This window comes from Balaenoptera borealis (genome assembly GCF_965194805.1).
Source record: "Balaenoptera borealis genome assembly, chromosome: 14".
Lineage (NCBI taxonomy): Eukaryota > Metazoa > Chordata > Mammalia > Artiodactyla > Balaenopteridae > Balaenoptera > Balaenoptera borealis.
Window position 1 is genome coordinate 43,741,836 of NC_138875.1, and position 21,320 is coordinate 43,763,155.

Here is a 21,320-nt window from a genome sequence, read left to right on the forward strand (position 1 = left end):
ATGGTGTTTTCAAATTGAAGTTCACACACATCAAATAAATGGCATGATAATCAGAGGTTTCAATATCCAATATGCATTCATTATGATCTGTCATTATTGTCATTGTCACTATTATAATTGCACACTGTAAAAAGAATGGAAGCTTTTCCACAGGAATTATTCACGTGTATTAGTTTCTAGGAGTAATTGAATAGCTGACATTGCATTTATATCAAAGTAAAATATGTGCTGGGTTTTCTCATTTGTTTTATTCTTAAGAAATAAGAAATGTAGAGTAATCTCTATTAGTTCTCTTTATTTGGATCCAGAAATGTTCACAGTTTTATGTAATGTCCGATGTATATTTTCTTATAACAAGGCTCAAGATAGCCAACATAATTAAAATGATAATTTTCTAAGAACATACAATTATAAGATAACAGCTAGGTAGTGAAACCCTCTTAATTAACTTGTATTTATATATATGAATTCAAGAAGTATCTCTGTGAAAAATACTACTTTTCTTCTTTAACTAATCAGGTTTGGCATAATGAAATAAAGCCCACATCGTATTAATACTAAAGATAAATTAATAATAATTTACCTTAGAGTTTACATAGAACTTTTCACTTCATTGTTTCACATAATCCTCATGACAATCCTTTGAAGATGCAGATCAGATATTACTCCTCTATTTAAAGATGAGAAAACATAGGCTCCAAGAAGCCAAGTAATTTATACAAAGTCACTCTGCTGAATAGCAAAATCAGCCCTAGAATCCAGGTCACCTGGGTCTTAACCAGAATTTATGGTAAAATAAAAAATTTTTAAATAAATTTGAATTTTAAAAAGATCATGGACCTGGTAGAGTTAGAAGGGCTAGGTCTGAACACTGTTTCTGCCACTTTATTTGACTATAAGAACTTTCTCACTTTCCTGTAAAATGGAACTATACCTATGACGTAGGGCTGTTTTGAGAGTCAATGGAGAAAATGGTGAGAAAACCACTTAAATGTGTTTTGTTATTTTATGTGTTCTTTCTTCTGTACTATGCTACTTCTCACATGCTTTATCCTGTTTTTACTTTCTATGTGCGTCACCTTCACAAGGTAGAGTTTTAAGCTTTATTTAGAATTAAATAATATTAATACCGGGTTGGAACATTGAGTAACACTAAACTTTAGAAACAAAACACTGCAAGTAAGAAAGCTGTACATTGAATGGATGATGATATAAATATAATAGTGCAAAAGCTTTAGAATGTGTCTTCACTCACTAAGAAGGCCAAATGTAATGAACTAGGAGAACTGCTCCTTTACAGAAAACACACAGCCCATGAGGGGAGCTGGGATTTCCTTTACTTCCATGTAATTCTTCATGGGTGGTTTAGAGACTTGTCCTAGTTGATGTGAAGTCTCTCACAGCTGCTATGCCAGCTAGCCTTTAAACAGTGTCTTTGCTGGCAGGGTGGCAGTTGTTACCATTTGCCAGTTGATCAGTGGTTTATTTATCGGTAATCTCAGTCCAGTTCTTAGGGGACAGATGGCAATGACTGGCTCTTTGGGCACAAAGGACAAAGACTCTCAATCTGCTCCTCATCTGCAGAGATGGTCCATCTAAGGAGGTGGTGAAAATCACCAATGGGATTGGTCCAGGGAGACTGGCCTTATCAATGAATGAAACACCCTTACAAACATATTTGAGCTATGCGTTTATCTCCCTTTGTCACTCATGAAACACGTTTTAAAAGCAGTACATTTATTTAAATATTAAAACAAAGATTTAATTACATTGCTTTGGTCATACCACCATTCCAATTAGTCCTTGCCTCTATGTCTAACCGGTAGATACTGGTCCATCTGTCCCCACCTTCAGTCTAGAGCACATACATGTGTCAGATCATGACAGCCACAGAATCGTGACTTCCCGTTGAACAGGTCTGTCTACACGTGGAAACTGACAGCCATCTAAAAATACAGAGGCTCTCATCTTAACTTATACTCACAGAGTGGTTGTTTATTTGCGCTAAACCTACAGGAAAAAATTGTTTTATATTAGTTCTGTAACCAGGCATTTAGGAGAATATATGGCACATGAATTATGTATTGTTTGCAAATAAAAGAGAGGTACTTACTGCACTGAATTTTCTTAACCCCTGTCAACAAACCACCCCAATCGCTGACATCCTCAAAATATGGAGCTCTTTGCTATTGCTTTTGTTTCCCAACTACTGATCTATAAGGCACATGGGTACAGTTCCAAAGTACTTCAGCTTCAAAGAAGTCGAGATTTTTGGTTTGTGGCAAAATTAATATTGCAAGCTGATATCACATTGAACATTCTTCTACAAGTACAGCTCCCCCTATGCATGAGTCCCTGACAGGAGGTTTTCCAGAAGGTATTTTTTTCTGCTGAGGCATATAGGAGGCATTCTATGGCACCAGAGTTTCATTAAAGGAATTCTCTTGTTCCCTTCCTTTCCATGGAAATGTCATTAACTGTATTCAGTTAACTCTCCGAATGTTAGGTTCTTAACCAACAAACAGTGCTTCTCCACAAGGGCGTACTTCGCCAAGCGTCCTTGAATCAGAACGACCAGGCTGAATATGGAATAATAGATTCTGAGCCACGCTGTGGGTGGTGATCATATTTAAGAGGAACCCTTTTACATTTATTGACTTTTTCCTTCAATCATGGTTGTTTCGTTTCTTCCACCACCACCTTCAGCCTTTCAGGTGAACGAAAGGTTCAGTTATATGTAAAGCGACCGTTAAATCAGCAGGGCCCTTGTGGGGGGCTGGGTCTGTCCTCCTCCGTCCAATCGCAAGTGAGCTCAATCCATTACTGTTCCTGAGGATCATACATCCATCAGGTCGAGTGCGCCGGCCAGGGTGCATCTTACAGCTTTTACTGCACATGAGACATTGCAGGCCTGTTCTCAGGAGCTGCCAAGCAGGCTGGGAATCACAGTCACGGTTAATAGCAGCGAATTGCCAGCTCTTGATGGGTGGGTAGTCACTCCTTTCAGTGGTTGCCCCCTGGGGGGAGAAGGTAGAAAAACAGAGGGAGGGAATTAGAGTGACTTTGCACAGCTGAGCAAGTTCATGCCGCTGGATCAGTGGCAAGCGTTGGCAGGGCTCCACTCTGGGGAGGCTCAAAACAACCTCACAGTCTCATTTTTACCAGTTGGTGCTGCTGTGTCGCCACTGGTGCCCTGGGATGGGGGGAGGGGGAGGAGGAGCTGGGAAGAGGATGAAGGCAGAAGTCTCAGCTAAATTAAACAAAAAGTCCTGTTCGCGCTGGTGAACCCACCCCAGTTAGCCCTGGGCTACTAATTGTACCAAACTGGTATTTGAAGTTCGCTGGGTGATTAAAGAGTTGGCTCACAAAGTCTCTGCATAACCTTAATTTTTTCAAGGTTCTTTGAGTGGAGAATGGTTTATAATAATGATTTTGACTAATACGATTTTTGACATGCAACTTCAATGCTTAACCTTAGCACAACTCCAGAGCATTTCATGTGTACTCAGCTGTAAAGAGTGATGATTTAAAGGGATAATATAAGAAAAAGGTCGTTCTAGAATGAACCTCTAACAAATTGCATCAAAGGAGCTTATTATTCCTTGGGTATGGGGATATGCCGTGCTTCTCTGATCATTTTTCTGCTTGGTTCAAAAAAAATGTTGAGACATGAATGGGAGAAGAAAGAGGAAAAAAATGAAATAGAAATCTGCAAGCAGGGAACATTCTTTTGATGGTTATGATTTTGTTGCCACTAAAGAGGCTCTACAGTAATGTGGTTATTCATCTCCTCTTTTGTTTTGGGTGAAGAATTCGCTCTAACAAGAAAATGCTGTTGTTGGTTGGTGGATTGCCTCCTGGGCCAGACCGACTCCCCAGCAATTTGGTTCAGTACTATGATGATGAAAAGAAGACATGGAAAATCCTCACAAGTGAGTGCCTTTCTTTCTTTCTTTACCCACCTATTTATTTCAGGTTAGAGCTATCTTGATGAATTTGAAAACATGGTTAATCAAATTAGACATTTTATTGATTTGTTACCCTTTGGAGGTGTGTTTATGTATCACAGGGGATTTAAAGTAAAAGACTAAATTAACATTGCAGAGTGGCCGATTTGGTAGTGGAAGAGGCCTAAATTAAAACTGGCCGAAAATCAGTGCACTTAAGTTGGTGTTTCTGTGTGTGTTGCCACAGAGGGGGAGGGAAGACGGAGATCTTCCAAAAGAAATTCTTCCATTATGGTTTTGCTCTTGGAAAGGGGAAAGCTTGGTTAATAGCACTAGTAAATTTTCTCATGTCAAAATGATTGTTTAGTTCATTGTCTCTGTAACTAATGTTCATTGTCTCTGTAACTAATGTTCATTGTCTCTGTAACTAATGTTCATTTTGCTTTTTAGGTATCTTTGCTCATTAACCTTTAATCTGTGGCCCCGGGTCTTTAGAGAACCATCCCCTTCCATTGCTCCACTGTTCAGATGCACAGATATACCTAGGACCTCTCCCTCCTGCATTAAATTGTGCTTACAAACTTCCACCCAAGATTCTTCTCCTCCCCTCCTTAAAGGGTGATTGTGTTTTACAGCAAACCTCTTGCCTGGGGCACTGAGATTTGGAACTTATTGTTCCATCGGTTATGATTCCCAATCTGACTCGGTCATGGAATCAAAAATCATCGTTTCTTGAATGCAGCGGGCTGTGTGCACCGGTTCCCTTGTGGGCACCGTGGCTGCGCTGGTCAATAAAACTAAATTTTAACTGTCAAAATTGCCCAGAGCTGTATAGATAAAATAATAAATGAGCAATTTTCATCCATAAATCAAAGCCATACATTTAAAACCAACAAAAGTGAAAGTTAGATTTTCTTATTGCATGTGTCTTTTAAGCAGTTATATATTTTAGCAGATTTTTTAAAAAGTCATTGCCTCTCCTCTTACTGAAAGCCCTTTAAAATAACAGAAACAGGACAACAGTTTGCCCATAAATGCAGGAAAGGAGCAAAGACATGTGAGGTGGTGCTTGAAATAATACATTTTGGAGCTGGCTTACCCCAGCGAAACCTGCAGTAGCATCGTCCAGGAACTGCAGTGAGAAAGCTCCCTGGACACCTATACACTCTGGTTGTAGTAACGAAGTGATGGAGAGTAGAAGCCAGATTAGGAAGGAAGAAAGAAAAATAAGTTAGAGATGCCTTCAAATGATTTTCATTCTCTTTTTGACAAAAATACCGTTCATAGTGATTTAAACATCTGAATGACTTGAGCAAGCTGTATTTTCAAGATTCGTCAGAAACTCAAGCTAAAGTAAAACCAAGGAATCAATTTTCTGACACTTGATCAATAGAGAAAGCCTACACAGAAGTAGACATGGATACCGGGAGGAGGAGAGAGGAAAGAGGAAGGACAAGAGATTCTTGATGTGAGATGACAGAGAAACAGAGGCCAAGGGACAGGGAGATATTACACCCAAGCGATAAGTGATATTCGCTCACAAATCCATCTCTTCTCCCAAATACATCAGGCAAGGTCCAATTTTCTAGTGGTTTGAAGCCCTACATTAAAGGCAAAAAGATTAATTAAAACATTATGAACAATACCTAAGAAAAATCTTAGGCTCATTTCAAGCCTTATTCAGAGACAGGGTGATCATCCAATTTATTGTTCAACCTAGGAGACTTTAGAGCATGAAATGGGGATCTGTTAATTATGCTGGGGCAACGGGTATAGACTGGAACATAGGCTCACCCTACTTCAATTTTTCATATTGCCTGATTTAACTCTTTACTTAGCAAGATGTAGTAAGAAAGCACGAACTTGAGTCAGTCAGACCTGGGTTCGAACCCACATCCGTGACCTTGAGCAAGTCATATACATGTCCTGAGTCATGGTTTCTTCATTCTGCAGCATCCTTTGAGTATTTTTAAAATAAAATTGTGTTTGTAAATCATCTAGCACATAGCAGGAACTCAATAAATTGCAGATAACTATTGCTATCGTTGTAACACTGTTACCAATATTAGCATAAGAACTGTATGTACCTTTATACCTTGGAGGCCTCAGTCAACTCAAGCTCTCCAGGAAGAGGGGAGACAAATTACATTGTAACAGATGCAACACAAAGACCCACTGCTTCAGTAGGGAGACCATTTTCTCTAGTTTTTATATGTTGAATGTAGTAATCTGCAGACTAAGAAGTAAAGATAGATGGGTTTCTGTTGACTCCATTCATCAGATTTGAAATTGAAGGAAATAAAGACATTAATGTATAGAAAAGTTCGAATAATGGGAATTTTTTCAAAGATCTTGAATCTTTTTTTCCTATACTCAGGCAGCTCACAGCTTTGAAATAAATGTCTACTCTACTTGTACTCTTCATTTCACTTGGCTTGTACTTTAAAAAATAGAGTTTATTACTTGCTGGGCTGTGACTACATGGTCCCAAGTGAAAGCATATTTTTTAGGTTTATTGGAGAAATATAGACAGTTTATTTGGATGATTTCTGCTGCTGGTTTGTATTTTTTAATTAAGGCGTCTTATTTGGCTAAACTGAATAAATAAGTCAGGTAACTGATCAAGTTCCACACTCTTTGGCCCATCTAATAATAAATGAAGAAATGTTTCTTACTGGAATAAGAAAGTATCCAAATTCTCTCCAAATCCAATGAAACATTAGGAATTGCAGAGCTTCCCACCGTCTTTTTTTTTTTTTTTTTTTTTTTGACCCCGAAGAACTGCCAAGCTAATTGGCAGGGAGTTGAGGATGACAATTAATGCTAGGAGACAGTTCCTGGTGTGGTGTCTGCTCATTTACTGAATGACTCTCTCCATAAAAACTAACAAATAAGCTAACCAGCAAAAACCTAAAACCTGAGATTAGCTAGAGCCTCTGAATCTCAGAATCCTTTACCCACTTGGCTTGAGCAAACATTTTCCAGCCTGTCTCACAGACGTGCTTCTTTTAGAAGGATGCCATCCACGGGCAGGAGCTCAGATGCCCACTTATGGGTGCCACACCACTTACACATGTAAGAAAACCAAGAAGAATTAAAAGGAAAGTCAGTCATAATTTTCTTTAGCTCTTATTCCGTTATGTTATTTATGTTTTAGAAACACTATATAAGGGGTCCACAAATAACAAGAAAGTGAATAGAGTGGAGGTGAGTGGAAGTGAAAAAGTGGTTCTACCTAACATAAAGAAAACAAAATTCAACAGTCAGCTAACCAGTGGCTTGGTCTACCCAAACAGCAAAGGGAATGATTATTCTCACTGAAAAGATTTAGTAACATGCTAACACAACCTTCATTTTTATCCTCCTCTTTGGAAAAAAATCACTTATTTAACCTTATAGAATTAATATTAAGAATAGTAACAGCGTTCCCCAGCCTCTATCAGCAAAGTACTGAGAAATACCCTGTAAAAATGACGGTAGGTCCTTTTGTAAATGTGAAATGTTAAGTATTGGCATTGTTGTTCTCTTGACTGTTAATAATGAAAGGGAAGTTGAAAGGCACTTTTGTTCATTTTTATTTTACAGTACTGCTTTTCTTGCATTTCTCACTCCTGCACGCAGTCTGCCGTTTCATTCTTAACCTATTAGGAAGCAGTACAGGAGACATGAATACTAAAATGGCCAATGCAAAAAGCATGCCTCTTGCACTTTGCAGGTCCTAAATCCTTCGTTTAAAGATCAAACAAAACAGTTCCCATGGCTACTATGTACTTTCATAGCATATGACTGACACATCAAAGTTTTTATGAAGTCCTCGTGTGGAAGCAGCTTACCTTCCTTCCCAGGAGACAGTACAGAGGGGCTGTCTGTTCTATTTGGGTTCCCCACTGACCACATTCTTTACTGGTCAGTAAAGTGTTTTCCTGGAAATTGACTTTCTTTTTGCTACATTTCAGATAAGAGAGTCTACTTATTAGTTGCTTCTTATTGTTTTCTGTGAGCAGTGCCAGGAAAAAGGATTTCGAAATATAGATTTATCTCTCCGTGTGCTGCTGAGGAGTTCCCTTTAATAAGGTTAGAATAAAAACTAGAAGAGCTAGGTTAGAAAGGTGTGTTCCTTCTTTTGGCCACTTTCAGTTCCCTTCATTAGAGGAAGGGGGAAATGCCTTTTTTCCTCTTCCTTTCAATTTACAATTCTGTTCTTTGCTTGGTAGTGCAAGGATTTGGGGACTTGTATTTTTTCATTCGTAGAAAATAAAAGAAAGCATTGTGCAGAGGTTTCCTGGGTTGTCTTCTATGGTTCATGGAGGACCGTGAACTTGATCCCATCCACCACGCAGGAACGGTCCTGGGGCTGGGCGTCATCGATTTCTTTTAGGAGAGTAACAAACATCAGAGGCTGGTGGACTCTTCATTATTTTAAAAAAATATACTTTCCATAAATGTTGAAGAAAGACTACTGAGAAAACACATCTTATCTAAGACATTGAACTTCAGTTCCAAAAGATAAATATAGATTTGATGTTTATCCAATATTTGAGCAATGGAGAATGGTTTAATTGCTGGTTATTCAGGGAATAATAAACCTGCACATTGACAGTTTTGATCAGACTTTTTTCTTGGTCCTCTGTTTCTTGATTTCAGTTCATTTCTGTTCTTTGAGGATATGTTGAGAGGAAAGGCAAGTTAGTCGAAAACAATCATTTCTTATCATTTGTTTTGAAAGAAATAAAAAGTAAGCTTAATTGAGGGTTTTATACCTGTAGGTTTCCTCTATTCATATGATCTTTATTACCAAGAACCAAAGTCCACAAATTGTTTAATTTAATTTAATTTCTAGACAGGTAGGTAGGGTCTGTAGATAGCACACTTCTCGTTGCAGGAGAACCTCAGAAAACAACTACGTGCTTCCAGAATGACTCAAAATGCCTGGGAAGAATTTAGACTTAACTACAGACCTTATTCCTTTATGTAGCAAGCAATTATTGCACACCCACTCTGTGTTGGGTGGTAAAGTAGAATGTGATCATCTCTCCTTCCAAGAACCAGAGGAAGCAGTTACAATAAGAGTGTGCTGAGGGATAGACAGGGGAAGCTGGGCTGCTATGGGAGCACAAAAGGGGCCCTTCATCTAAACGTGGGAGGTTAGGGAGGCTTTCCTAAAAGTGACCTTCTGTAAAGCTGGAAAAAACGGGTAGGAATTATTGATGCAAAGAGGTGGGTGATAAAGTATTTTAATAAAAGGGTCCAGTACTGGGAGTGCCAAAAGGCAAGAGAGACTTGGTGCCTTCTGGAAACTGAAATGAATTTGTGTATCTATAGGAGAGCCTGAGGTTGGGGAGGTATGTGGTGGGGCTGAAGAGTTAACCAAGAGCCCTATTGTATGGGACCGTTTCAAGGAATTCCTAAGATAGGTTCAAGAATTAAGAATTGAGAGTAGACATACCCCTCTCATTTTTATTTTTGGCGTTAGTGAAAACACAGTGATCTAAAGGTTTTAAAAAATAGCATGGCAGTTCTTCTCTCTTAGCTTGGAACTTTGAATTTCAGTTCATGGAGTAATTGTTTCCAGGACATTGGACAAAGAAGAAGAAGAGAGAATTGTGTTTGGACTTTTAAAATATGTTAGCATCTAATTTTACCTTCAATGAGCTCGATTCTAATTTGGAATCCATGGCTGCACATTGCTATATATTTTGAATTATTTGCTGCTGTGTATTCATGCACCAGTGCATTAGTGGATTTTTCATAGATTTAAAAAAAAAAAATATGTGTGGTGGTCACTCTATATACTGTATTTCAAGTAAGTTGGGTGACTAGAAAAACCAGTTGACTTTATTTCTGGTTTATATATACCTCCCTTGAATATGGCAATTGCTTTTTCTCCAGAGAACAGCATGGGTACCAATAATTCTGATGCCTTCTTTACACACCAGCTGTGGTATTTGCTACTGAATCTGGCGTGAAGGAGGTATGAGTGATACGGGTTGCTTGGATTTGCTCTGTGTCGATCCTGGGCAAATTGCAGGCGAAGTCCAGCAAACCGTTGCATGTGAGCACTGAAAGATTAAATGATCTTCTTACCCAACCCTCTCATTTTACACACTAATTTCATTCATTTAACAAATATAAGTGATACCTTCTATGTAGCAGGCATTGTCCTAGATACAGAAAAAACAATGCTGAGTCAAAGCAAATAGCATCATGTGTTCACCAAGCTTAGAGTTTAGTGGGGGAATCAGCATTAGTAAATAATTCCAGATAGCAATATATAATAGCAAAATGTGATAGTGCTCTGAAGGAAGGGTATAAAATATATAAAGTCGTATAATGGAGAGACCAGATCTAGTGTAGGAGTCATGGACGATATCACCAAAGAAGTGACACTTGAGCTGAGAACTGAAGGATGAGACAGAGGTAGCCAGATGCCCAGGTAAAGATATGAGAGACGATTGCTTCAGGTTAGTTAAAAGTAAGTCCTAAGACCCTGTAGGAAGAAGGTGCATGGCTGAATTCAAAGAGTGAGGGGGAGAAAGATATGACGTATGGCTAAAGGCCTTAGCAGAAACCAGACCATGGAAGCACTTCTATGGCACATTGACAATTTTGGTTTTTACTTTAAATGACTGAAAGGGCAGAGGTGTCGTACCCAGAGTCCCATGATGATTTAGTGACAGGATGAGGAATAGAACACCGGTCTCTGTGTTTCTCTCAAACAGTGCTGCCTCACGTACCACACCAGTCTGTCTCACCAACAAGCGCTGTTAGTCAAGACTCCAAGCAGATGAATGGGATTTAATCTGTGCCGACCCATTGCACCCATGAAAATCTAAATGGATCCAATGCACTTGGATTAGTTCCCCATTCAGAGAGTAGAACTAGTACAGGTTAATTGAATAAATATCCTACTCCTAGAGGTCAAGAATGTAATATTGGTTTATGAACTAAACTGCAAATTAAGACGTGTCAGTGATGAAATTTGCATGTAAGATTTACTGACAAGCCATAATTCAATGAAGATTTCTTGACATTTTAAATCTGTCTCGGAAGCAGTGTCAAAAATGAAAACTATACACAGACACACACACACACACAGACACACACACGCACAGACACAGAGCAACATCTCTCAGGACGGACAGATCTAAATGGAAATATACCCCCAGACATTGTTGACCGTGAGCCTTTGGTCATGCTGCTTCCTCTCTGATCCTTCTCATCTGCAATGTGAATATAATTATACTCACCTCTTAGATTTATTGTGAAAATTAAATAAAATAATACAGTAAAGTTCTGGGCTCAGCATCTGTAATATAGTTGTTCCCTTATACATTTTTAAAAAATCTATTTATTTAATTTATTTTATTTTTGGCTATGTTGGGTCTTCGCTGCTGCGTGTGGGCTTTTCTCTAGTTGCAGCGAGCAGGGGCTACTCTTCGTTGCGGTACGCAGGCTTCTCACTGCAGCAGCTTCTCTTGTTGCGGAGCACAGGCTCTAGGCGTGTGGGCTTCAGTAGTTGTGGCATGCGGGCTCAGTAGTTGTGGCTCGGGCTCTAGAGCACAGGCTCAGTAGTTGTGGCACACGGGCTTAGTTGCTCCGTGGCATGTGGGATCTTCCCGGACCAGGGCTCCAACCCGTGTCCCCTGCATTGGCAGGCGGATTCTTAACCACTGTGCCACCAGGGAAGCCCCTTGATACATTTTTATTCTATTTGACTCCATTTTGTATTGTTTTATAACCAAAAAGAAGTGAATCTTGTCTTCTGCTCTTATCATCAAAGGTTTGAGAAAGGAGAAACACTTTTTTTTTTCTTTTTGTAACAGTTATACATTTTATTTTTTAATCTAATTACATATATATTTTTAAATTTTATTGAAGTATAGTTGATTTACACTGTTGTGTTAATTTCTGCTGTACAGCAAAGTGACTCAGTTATATATATTCTTTTTCATATTCTTTTCTATTATGGTTTATTACAGGATATTGAATATAGTTCCCTGTGCTATACAATAAGACCTTGATGTTTATCCATCCTATATATAATAGTTCACACCTGCTAATCCCAAACTCCCAATCTTTCGCTCCTCACCCACCTCCTTTTTGGCAACCACAAGTCAATTCTCTATGTCTGTGAGTCTGTTTCAGTTTCATAAATATGTTCATATGTGTTGTATTTTAGATTTCACATGTAAGTGATATCATATGGTATTTGTCTTTCTCTTTCTGACTTACTTCACTTAGTATGATAATCTCTAGGTCCATCTATGTTGCTGCAAATAGCATTATTTCATTCTTTTTATGGCTGAGTAGTATTCCATTGTATATATATACCACATCTTCTTTATTCATTCATCTGTTGATGGACATTTAGGTTGTTTCCATGTCTTGGCTATTGTAAACAGTGCTGCTATGAACATAGGGGTGCATGTATATTTTTTAATTATAGTTTTTTCTGGGTATATGCCCAGGAGTGGGATTGCTGGATCATATGGCAACTCCATTTTTACTTTTTTAGGAATCTCTGTACTGTTTTCCATAGTGGCTGCAACAACCTACATTCCTACCAACAGTGTAGGAGGGTCCCCTTTTCTCCACACCGTCTTCAATATTTATTATTTGTAGACATTTAATGATGGCCATCCTGACCAGTGTGAGGTGGTACCTCATTGTAGTTTTTATTTGCATTTCTCTAATAATTAGCAATATTGAGCATCTTTTCACGTGCCTCTTGGCCATCTGAAGAAGACACACTTTTGACTCAGAATGAAATTTCTATTTCTAGCATGAAGCTATGTGTATCAGTTGGGATGGGCTAGATTATGCTGTGGTAACAAACAACTCCAAAATCTTAAACCAACAAAAAACTTAGTTGTAACTCATGCTAAGTGCCAGCACAGGTTGGCAGAGGATGTCTGATTCATTCAGGGATCCAGGCATATGAGGCTCTACCTTAACAGGCATTTCTACCATCAGCACAGCAGGAGGAAGAATGAGCTGCAAGCATCTTGCACTGGCAACTAAAAATGACATTTGTCATTTCTGCTCAATCACAGGGTTCATTTGAGACTCCCCTTGATCTGGAAACCAAATAAAGAGACAAATTATCTGGCTCCCTAACACAAAATGCACAGTGATAGATTAGGGGCAGTATGAACACAACAAACTCTTTAATTTAGAAAGAGCGTAGCAATTTAGCAATCCCACCAAATAGGCATTTGGAAGGGTGCCTATCCAAAGTTGTGTTCCTTGATGAGTGTCCTCCCTAACTCTGCCCATCAGCCTTTGTTCTCCATCGCCATGGATCCACTGTTTGGAAGATTCTTCTTTTTCATTATCTTCCTTATCTGAAGTGAACCTGAGGATTGTACACTTCCTAGGAGTGGAAGGGTTTTCTAAGTACATTTCATATCTAAGACATTTAGGGGACAATGGTTATTTTAAGTTTCTAATTGTCAGAGGCTCTTGTAGTCCAGACTGGTGAATCTTTTGGTAATTCATCCTCTAAAAAACTTAGCTGTCTTCTTATATTTATATTTCCATCTACTCCATGGCCAGTGACCATATGCACTTTTCTGATATACTTCTTATATTGCTTTTTCCTTTGTTTTCTTATAGCCACTTTTCTCTTCTCTCTCTCTCTCTTTTCTCTCGCTCCCTAATACTCTCTATATTTGTCTATCTACCTGGCTCTGCTGGGAAAGCTCCCTTTTTACTCTTTTCCCTGAGTTAGAAGACTTTACTGGGTGTCTCTCCTTTCATTGAAACTTTCTTCTAAGATACTCTAAGGTGGTAAAATTACTGTGAAAACAATACTTTTTCTTTTTTTTTTGGAGTTCGGAGCAGAGAAAGGTTTATTGGAGGGCCAAGCAAGGAGAACCGGTGACTCGTGCTCAAAAACTCTGAACTCCAAAAGCCGTACTTTTAATTTTCTTTGTCAGTAAGCTGAGTTTTTTCTTAAATTTTTACTGGAGTATAGTTGATTTACAATGTTGTGTTAGTTTCAGGTGTACAGCAAAGTGAATCAGTTATACATATACATATATCCACTCTTTTTTAGATTCTTTTCCCGTGTAGGCCATTACAGAGTATTGAGTAGAGTTCCCTGTGCTATACAGTAGGTGCTTATTAGTTATCTATTTAATATATAGTAGTGTGTATATGTCAACCCCAATCTCCCAATTTGTCCCTCCCCACCCTTACCCCCTGGTAACCATAAGTTTGTTTTCTACATCTATAACTCTGTTTCTGTTTTGTAGGTAAGTTCATTTGTACCCCTTTTTTAGATTCCACTATAAGCAATAGCATATGATATTTGTCTTTCTCTGTCTGACTTACTTCACTCAGTATGACAATCTCTAGGTCCATCCATGTTGCTGCAAATGGCATTATTTTGTTCTTTTTGATGGCTGAGTAATATTCCATTGTATATATGTACCACATCTTCTTTATCCATTCCTCTGTTGATGGACAGAAGCTGAGCTGTTTTTTTAAATTTTTATTAGCGTATAGTTGCTTTACAATGTTGTGTTAGTTTCTACTGTACAGCAAAGTGAATCAGCTATACATATACATATATCCCCTCTTTTTTGGATTTCCTTCCCATTTAGGTCACCACAGAGCACTGACTAGAGTTCCCTGTGCAATACAGTAAGTTCTCATTAGTTATCTATTTTATACATAACATAAATAGTGTGAATATGTCAATCCCAATCTCCCAATTCATCCCACCCCCCAGAAGCTGAGTTTTAATTTACCTTTTTTGCTCAAAATTCTTTTCAATTTCATCTTTTCCCAGATGAGACTGGAAAACATTGCTTCTTCCAATGCTGCACACTCCTAGATTTTGGGACTGTTTCTTTCACTCCTGCTTATAAATAGGCCAATGTTTTTTGTGAGATCATCTCTTCTTTGCAGATCTTGCCAAGCACAGCCAACAGCAACCAATACACACTATCAACATTCTGTTTTCCAACCTCTTCCCTTGGAGGGGGAAGTTTATTAAATAACTGATTAACCATCCAAGTAAAAGCAAACAACAGTTTTTACCTAGTGGTTTTCCATACCATAATGTGCATTTCCATCTTTCCACATTCCAGCATCAGTTTCCTTGTCATCAGCCACTGGGCCCTCTTAGAACCAATGCCTATATCTTTTAGAGGCTAGGCTAGGTTAGGCAGTCATAATAACAATCCCCAAATCTTAGTGGCTTATATAAGTAAAGATTTATTTCTTTTCATGTCACATGTCTATGGTAAGTTATCTAGGTCTCTATTCCATTTCTCCTCCTCTGGTACTCTGATTGATGGAAATTCCACTATTTGCCTTATTCCGGTTGCCAAGGCAGAGCAGAGAAAAATTTCACACTGACTCTTTAAGTTTCTGGCCTGAATTAACAGATTCTACTGGCAAAAACAAATCACATGGCCACACCTAACTTCAAAGTAGGTGGAGAAATGCAACCTTCCCAAGCTCTCAGAAGGATAATCAAAATATTTGTTCAATAGCCCTAATGATTACAACAGTGCACCCTTACGTTCAACAAATATTTGGTTCACTCTTCTTCATGCAAAGTATTCTCACTCCTCCTATGAGCAGTTATCAGTCAGAAGTCATAGCTGCTCCATGCATCTTTCTATCTCTTCCTGCATCAATGTGACTTTATTGTTGGGACTGATCTTTATTCACAGAAGATTAGATGACTCTACGTTAAAGGAAAATTTTAAAGTACACTCCAAATATTATTATAATGCATTTGAGAGGGTATTTTTCTAATTCGGACTCCTCTCAAATAGTTTAAATATGTCCTAGTTTATGTGATTTTTACTATTTCTACTGTTTATTATATGTCAACTAGTATGCATCTATAATATAGTTATACAAAAACAAATATAGATATAAATCATATAGATACACATAATTCCCATAGAACAGAATGGTTTTTATCATTGAGAGAGATGATAAAAAAGGAATTGAAATGACTTTCAAAATTACAACAACAAAAGAATGAAAACCTAGGGCAGTGATTATTATATGCAAATAATTCCATCAAAATAAAGGAGTAATTAAGGCAGAGTGCAAATAAGCAAACTGTTCCTTTTCAGACTCACAACATGACTCTATGGTGGCGTCAAGGAACTAAATCTGTATTTTGTGACTATCTGGCCAGTTAGAATTTTTGGTTTTGTGTATCATATAAAAACTGACTCCATTACTGTGGAATGGATCATACTATGACCATACCTTAGTATTTATTAATGATATTGCTTTCGATGAAGCAAACAGTTGTGCTTCATAGAAGATACCTGAAGGGCCTGTCTGTATTTAGTTGGCACTAAAGATGGTTTTGTAAAAGGGGAGTGTTGAGCAGATACTTTCTTATCTCTGTGTCTGGATGTCAAGGCAAACTACTGCTCCTTACAGGGTGTGCTAATTATTAATCCTACTGACATGCCTTATTTGGTCATTAAGTCTTAATTTCTTTAAAGAAAAGATTTTAAGATTGAATTCCAGTTATCTAGCTAGAACAATAATCATTGTGAGTTTCAAAGACGAAAATCTTGCCACATTTTTATGTTGAGAGCCACAAAGCACTTTCAGAAAATCCTACTGCTAAGGCAATGATGTATCACTTTCACTTTCATTATATGTTTTTAATCAGAGCGTGACTTCACACCAGACAAAGCGATGCTTTACGCATGGTCTCACTTGTTTTTGCTAAAATCTTTTGACATGATTAATTTTACTTTAATGCTTTTGTCTTGTTGTAATGGTAAGGATGATGGGTATAAACCAGGCAAAAATACATGCTTTTCTATTATAACACCTCTGAGCATTAAAAATATCTTAGATGAAAGGGGGAAAAAAAATCACAGGAGACTGGTTAGACTGGAATTAAATTTCTTGCTACCTGAACACAGAGTACATGAGATTAAAAAAAATGATTCAGTCATTGTTTTTAGTTTCATTTTTGGTATTTTTTATAGCAATTTATTCATCTATATGATTAGATCTGAAGAAGAGGAGAGAGATTGTAGCTCACAGATTTCTTGATCTCATTTGTCACTTTGTAGCATTTACCTCCTTCACAGTATTAAGGGACCAAAAAATTTACAGATTCTATACGAGGTGTATCTCAACCAGATGCAGGTAAAGTAAGCCATATTTTCCATAGTGATGCCTGGCATCGGATATAGGCGAGTTTTCTGTGGTACTAATTTTCAGTCTACAAAAATTGAATACAATATCCTTTGTCCAAATTACGGAAAAGCAGTGGTGTAGGTGACCTTAAGAAGAAAACAATAGGCCATTCAACAAGTGAGACTTCCTGTGAGCAGCTGTCCAAGTATCAATTATTCCATATTCATTTGAATTATTCCAAATACATCAATTTACCATATTCCAATTCACATATTCTTTTTTCCTTAAAAAATGGAGTTGCTTACCCATATTATAAGAATATGACACTTTCTTTTTTCTACCCGAACTGTCTGCTTGTTTTACTTGCCTGCTGAATAAATCCTATTACAATACAAATATCATCTAATGCTGTCTAATGGAACTTTATGCGATGATGGAAATGTTCTGTATCTTCACAATACAATATGGTAGCCACTAGCCCCATGTGGCTATAGAGCACTTTAAATATGGCTCATACAACTGAGAAACTGAATTTCTAATTTTAGTTCATGTTGATGAATTTAAATTTAGATAACTCTTTGTGACAAGTGGCTTCTGTATCAACTGCACAGCTCTAGATAAAGTTGTGTGATGTGGTCACAGTCACTTAGGAGAGCTGTCTGCTGGCCCAAACCTATTCCCCTTTAAGCAAGGTTAAAAAATCGGTGACTCCATGAAATAACTAAATTCAAAGAACGCCCAATGAACCACCTGTGAGCTCTCTTCTAGGTGCTGGGATTTCACCTCATTCTTTCCTAGAAATCCCCACTTTTTGTTTTTGTTTTTTAATTGTTCAAGGTTTTCCTTGAGGAGTTATGGGTTTTTTTTTTTAATTTATTTATTTTATTTATTTGGCTGCATCAGGTCTTAGTTGCGGCATGCGGGATCTTTCACTGCGGCACGCAGGCTCTCTGGTTGTGGTGCTCAGGCTCTCTATGTTGTGGCGTGTGGGCTCCAGAGCGCGGGGGCTCAGTAGTTGCGGTGTGCGAGCATAGTTGCCCCGAGGCATGTGGGATCTTAGTTCCCCAACCAGGGATCGAACCTGCGTCCTCTGCATTGGAAGGTGGATTCTTAACCACTGGACCACCAGGGAAGTCCCACTTTTTCATCGAGGTTACCTGCTATATTCATTTCCTGGGGCTACCATAACAAAGTACCAAAAACTGGATGGCTTAAAACAATAAAAATTTATTCTCTCACAGGTCTGGAGGCTAGAATTCCAAAATCTAAGTGTCAGCAGGGCCATGATCCCTCCAAAGACTCTAGGGGAATAATGCTTCCTTGCTTCTTCTTAGCTTCTGGTGGCTCCTGGCAATCTTTGGTCTTCTTTGGTTTGTAGTTTCATCACTGCAATCTCTGCCCTGTCTTCACTTGGGCTTTTTCCCTGTGTCACTCCTCTGTGTCTCTGTGTCTAAATCTTCCTCTCCTTTCTCTTATAAAGACATCTGTCACTGGCTTTAGGGTCCACCCTAATCCAGTATGACCTCATCTAAACTTGATTATATCTGCCAAGACCCTATTTCCTAATAAGTTACATTCACAGGTTGCTACTGGTGGTTAGAATTTAAGCATACCTTTTTGGGGGACACAGTTCAACTCACTATAGTTGGCAAATGACACACATCAGGAAAAAATATAACAAAGCTAAGAGCTATTAAACACTTGCTGTGTGCAAGGCACACATTCTAGGCACTTCACTCGCAGTTACACTCTATGGTATTAGGCGCTATGATTGTTTCTACTTCAGATGCAGAAATGGAGGCACAGAAACATTAAGTCATTTGCTCAAGGTCACACAGATGGTAAATGGCAGAGCCAAAATGTGTACCCAAATAGAGCTCCAGAGCCTGCACCATTTTCTGTTTCTCATTGCTATAGTAATGGCAGAGAGCAAATCGTAAAAATAGTTAAAGGTGAAGCAAGACTAGACTTCAGCATTTTATGCAGGATAAAATGGAATATTCTCTGCACAAATGGAATATATTAATATCCAAAATATGCATGTTTCTTTGTTGAAACTTCCACTACCCCTTTGTTGTTAATTGAAGATTGAAGAAAGAATATGGTACATACTGGGGTATTTCTAGGTGAAAATTATTTTAGAAAGAGGTGATTTTCACTTCCCGGGGCCTTGCAGTTCCTCCCACTGCTTTCTGTGTATACCTTCTCACTTGCAAAAATTACAATTGTAAGGGCTGTGTGGCAAAATACAGTTTCCTAAAGAGGGAAAAGCCGTGCATTTTGCTGTCTTGGGTTGGTTGTCTGATTTATCTCGTACTAATGATGCCGAGGTATTCCTCAGTCTGGATATGTTGGTAAATCTCAGATCTTCGTTTCCTGTTCATTCATAAATTTGCTTGAAGTTTTTCATTACCGAAATCATTAACTTTACCAAATATCAGTAGCTGCTTTTGTGTGTGCATAAAATTTCCTAGGATTAAATTACTTGTTCCACGTTAGAGCTTTCATTTTTTAAAAAAAATGATAAGGCATCCTTTTTTTGTCTTTATTCTTGTCAAAAACCCAAATCATTTTCCCCACCTGAGTGATAATCAAAAGATGTATGTGCAGATGATTTAAGGAGAAGTGTAATGGTTACTTGTTTTCAATCTTACTATTAAATTTGCAAGGTTGGATATCCTGTGTTTGTCACATATACATGTAAATAGGTTTCCTGATCTAATTCAGAAAATAATCCACAACGTTTCTCATAATTTATATGTATCTCTAACGTCCAGTTCATTTGCTAATCTCGGCATTGGGGATTCGTCTTCCATGTCTTGCTCCAGCTGGTTTCAGCCCCGAACTGAAAAGCTTGAGTGGACGTGGGTACAAGATGAAGCCAGAAGCGTGGCACTACCCAACACTTTCATTGGAGGGAATAACCTTTCTTGACCTTTGGAAAATTTTTAAATTTTCCATTTTCTGTTTTATTTATTTTATTTTATTTTATTTTATTTTATAACTAAAAGTTTTTATTTTGGATTTTTTCACACAATTAACCACATTACCTCTTCTGAGATCAACATCCTTTTGAACATGAAACATTTGTTAATAATTTCTGTTCCCCAACAGAAATTTTGTTTGTTTGTTTGTTTAATTTTTATTGAAATATAGTTGATTTATAATGTTGTGCTAGTTTCAGGTATACAGCAAAGTGATTCAGTTATATATATACATTTATATATATTCTTTTTTAGTTTCTTTTCCATTATAGGTTATTACAAGTTATTGAGTATAGTTCCCTGTGCTATACAGTAGGTCCTTGTTGGTTATCAATTTTATATATAGCAGTCTGTATATTTTAATCCCAAACTCCTAATTTACCCCTCCCTCCCCCATTGCCCTTTTCGGTAACCATAAGTTTGTTTTTTATGTCTGTGAGTCTATTTCTGATTTGTAAATAAGTACATTTGTATCATTTTTATAGATTCCACATATAAGCGATATCATATGATATTTGTCTTTCTCTGTCTGACTTACTTCACTTAGTATGATAATCTCTAGGTCCATCCATGTTGCTGCAAATGAAATTATTTCATTCTTTTTTGTGGCTGCGTAATATTCCATTGTATATATGTACCACATCTTCTTTATCCATTCATCTGTCAGTGGACACTTAGGTTGCTTCCATGTCTTAGCTATTGTAAATAGTGCTGCAATGAACATAAGGGTGTATGTATCTTTTTGAATTAGAGTTTTCTCCGGATATATGCCTAGGAACAGGATTGCTGGATCATATGGTAGTTCTATTTTTAGTTTTTTAAGGAACCTCCATACTGTTCTCCACAGTGGCTGCACCGATTTACATTCCCACCAACAGTGTAGGGGGTTTCTTTTTCTCCACATCCTCTCTAGCATTTATTATTTGTAGACATATTCTGTTTTTTTTTTTTTTAAAAAAGAAACAGAAACAGAAAATACTTGTCTTTTTAAGAAGCAGCTTTTGTTCCTTTTACCAAATAAAGTTCAGTCATTTACAAATATGATAGCCAATGCCTGATTCTATGAGGTCTGAGAAAAGCCAGGGGTGAGAGTTGAATTCCCTTTACAGTTCACCTGCGTTCGTATAGAGGGAATTTTTTTTTCCCAAACCACAGGCTGCACCCTAGCCAGCTCTGTATAAGCATATATGACTATTGATAATGGAAGCCTATTGAAAAGAGAGGCTGGAAGGGCACAAATCCATTAACATTA

General features: G+C 37.8%; 1 protein-coding gene across 1 annotated transcript in view; it reads left to right on the forward strand.

Moving 5' to 3' along the window:
- KLHL14 (kelch like family member 14) overlaps positions 1 to 21,320 on the forward strand; it is a 104,019-nt gene that overhangs the window by 26,223 nt on the left and 56,476 nt on the right. Inside the window, exon 3 of the mRNA XM_082354313.1 lies at positions 3,811 to 3,932. Within this exon, the coding sequence (XP_082210439.1) occupies positions 3,811 to 3,932 (122 nt within the window). The remainder of the gene's footprint in view (positions 1 to 3,810; positions 3,933 to 21,320) is intronic.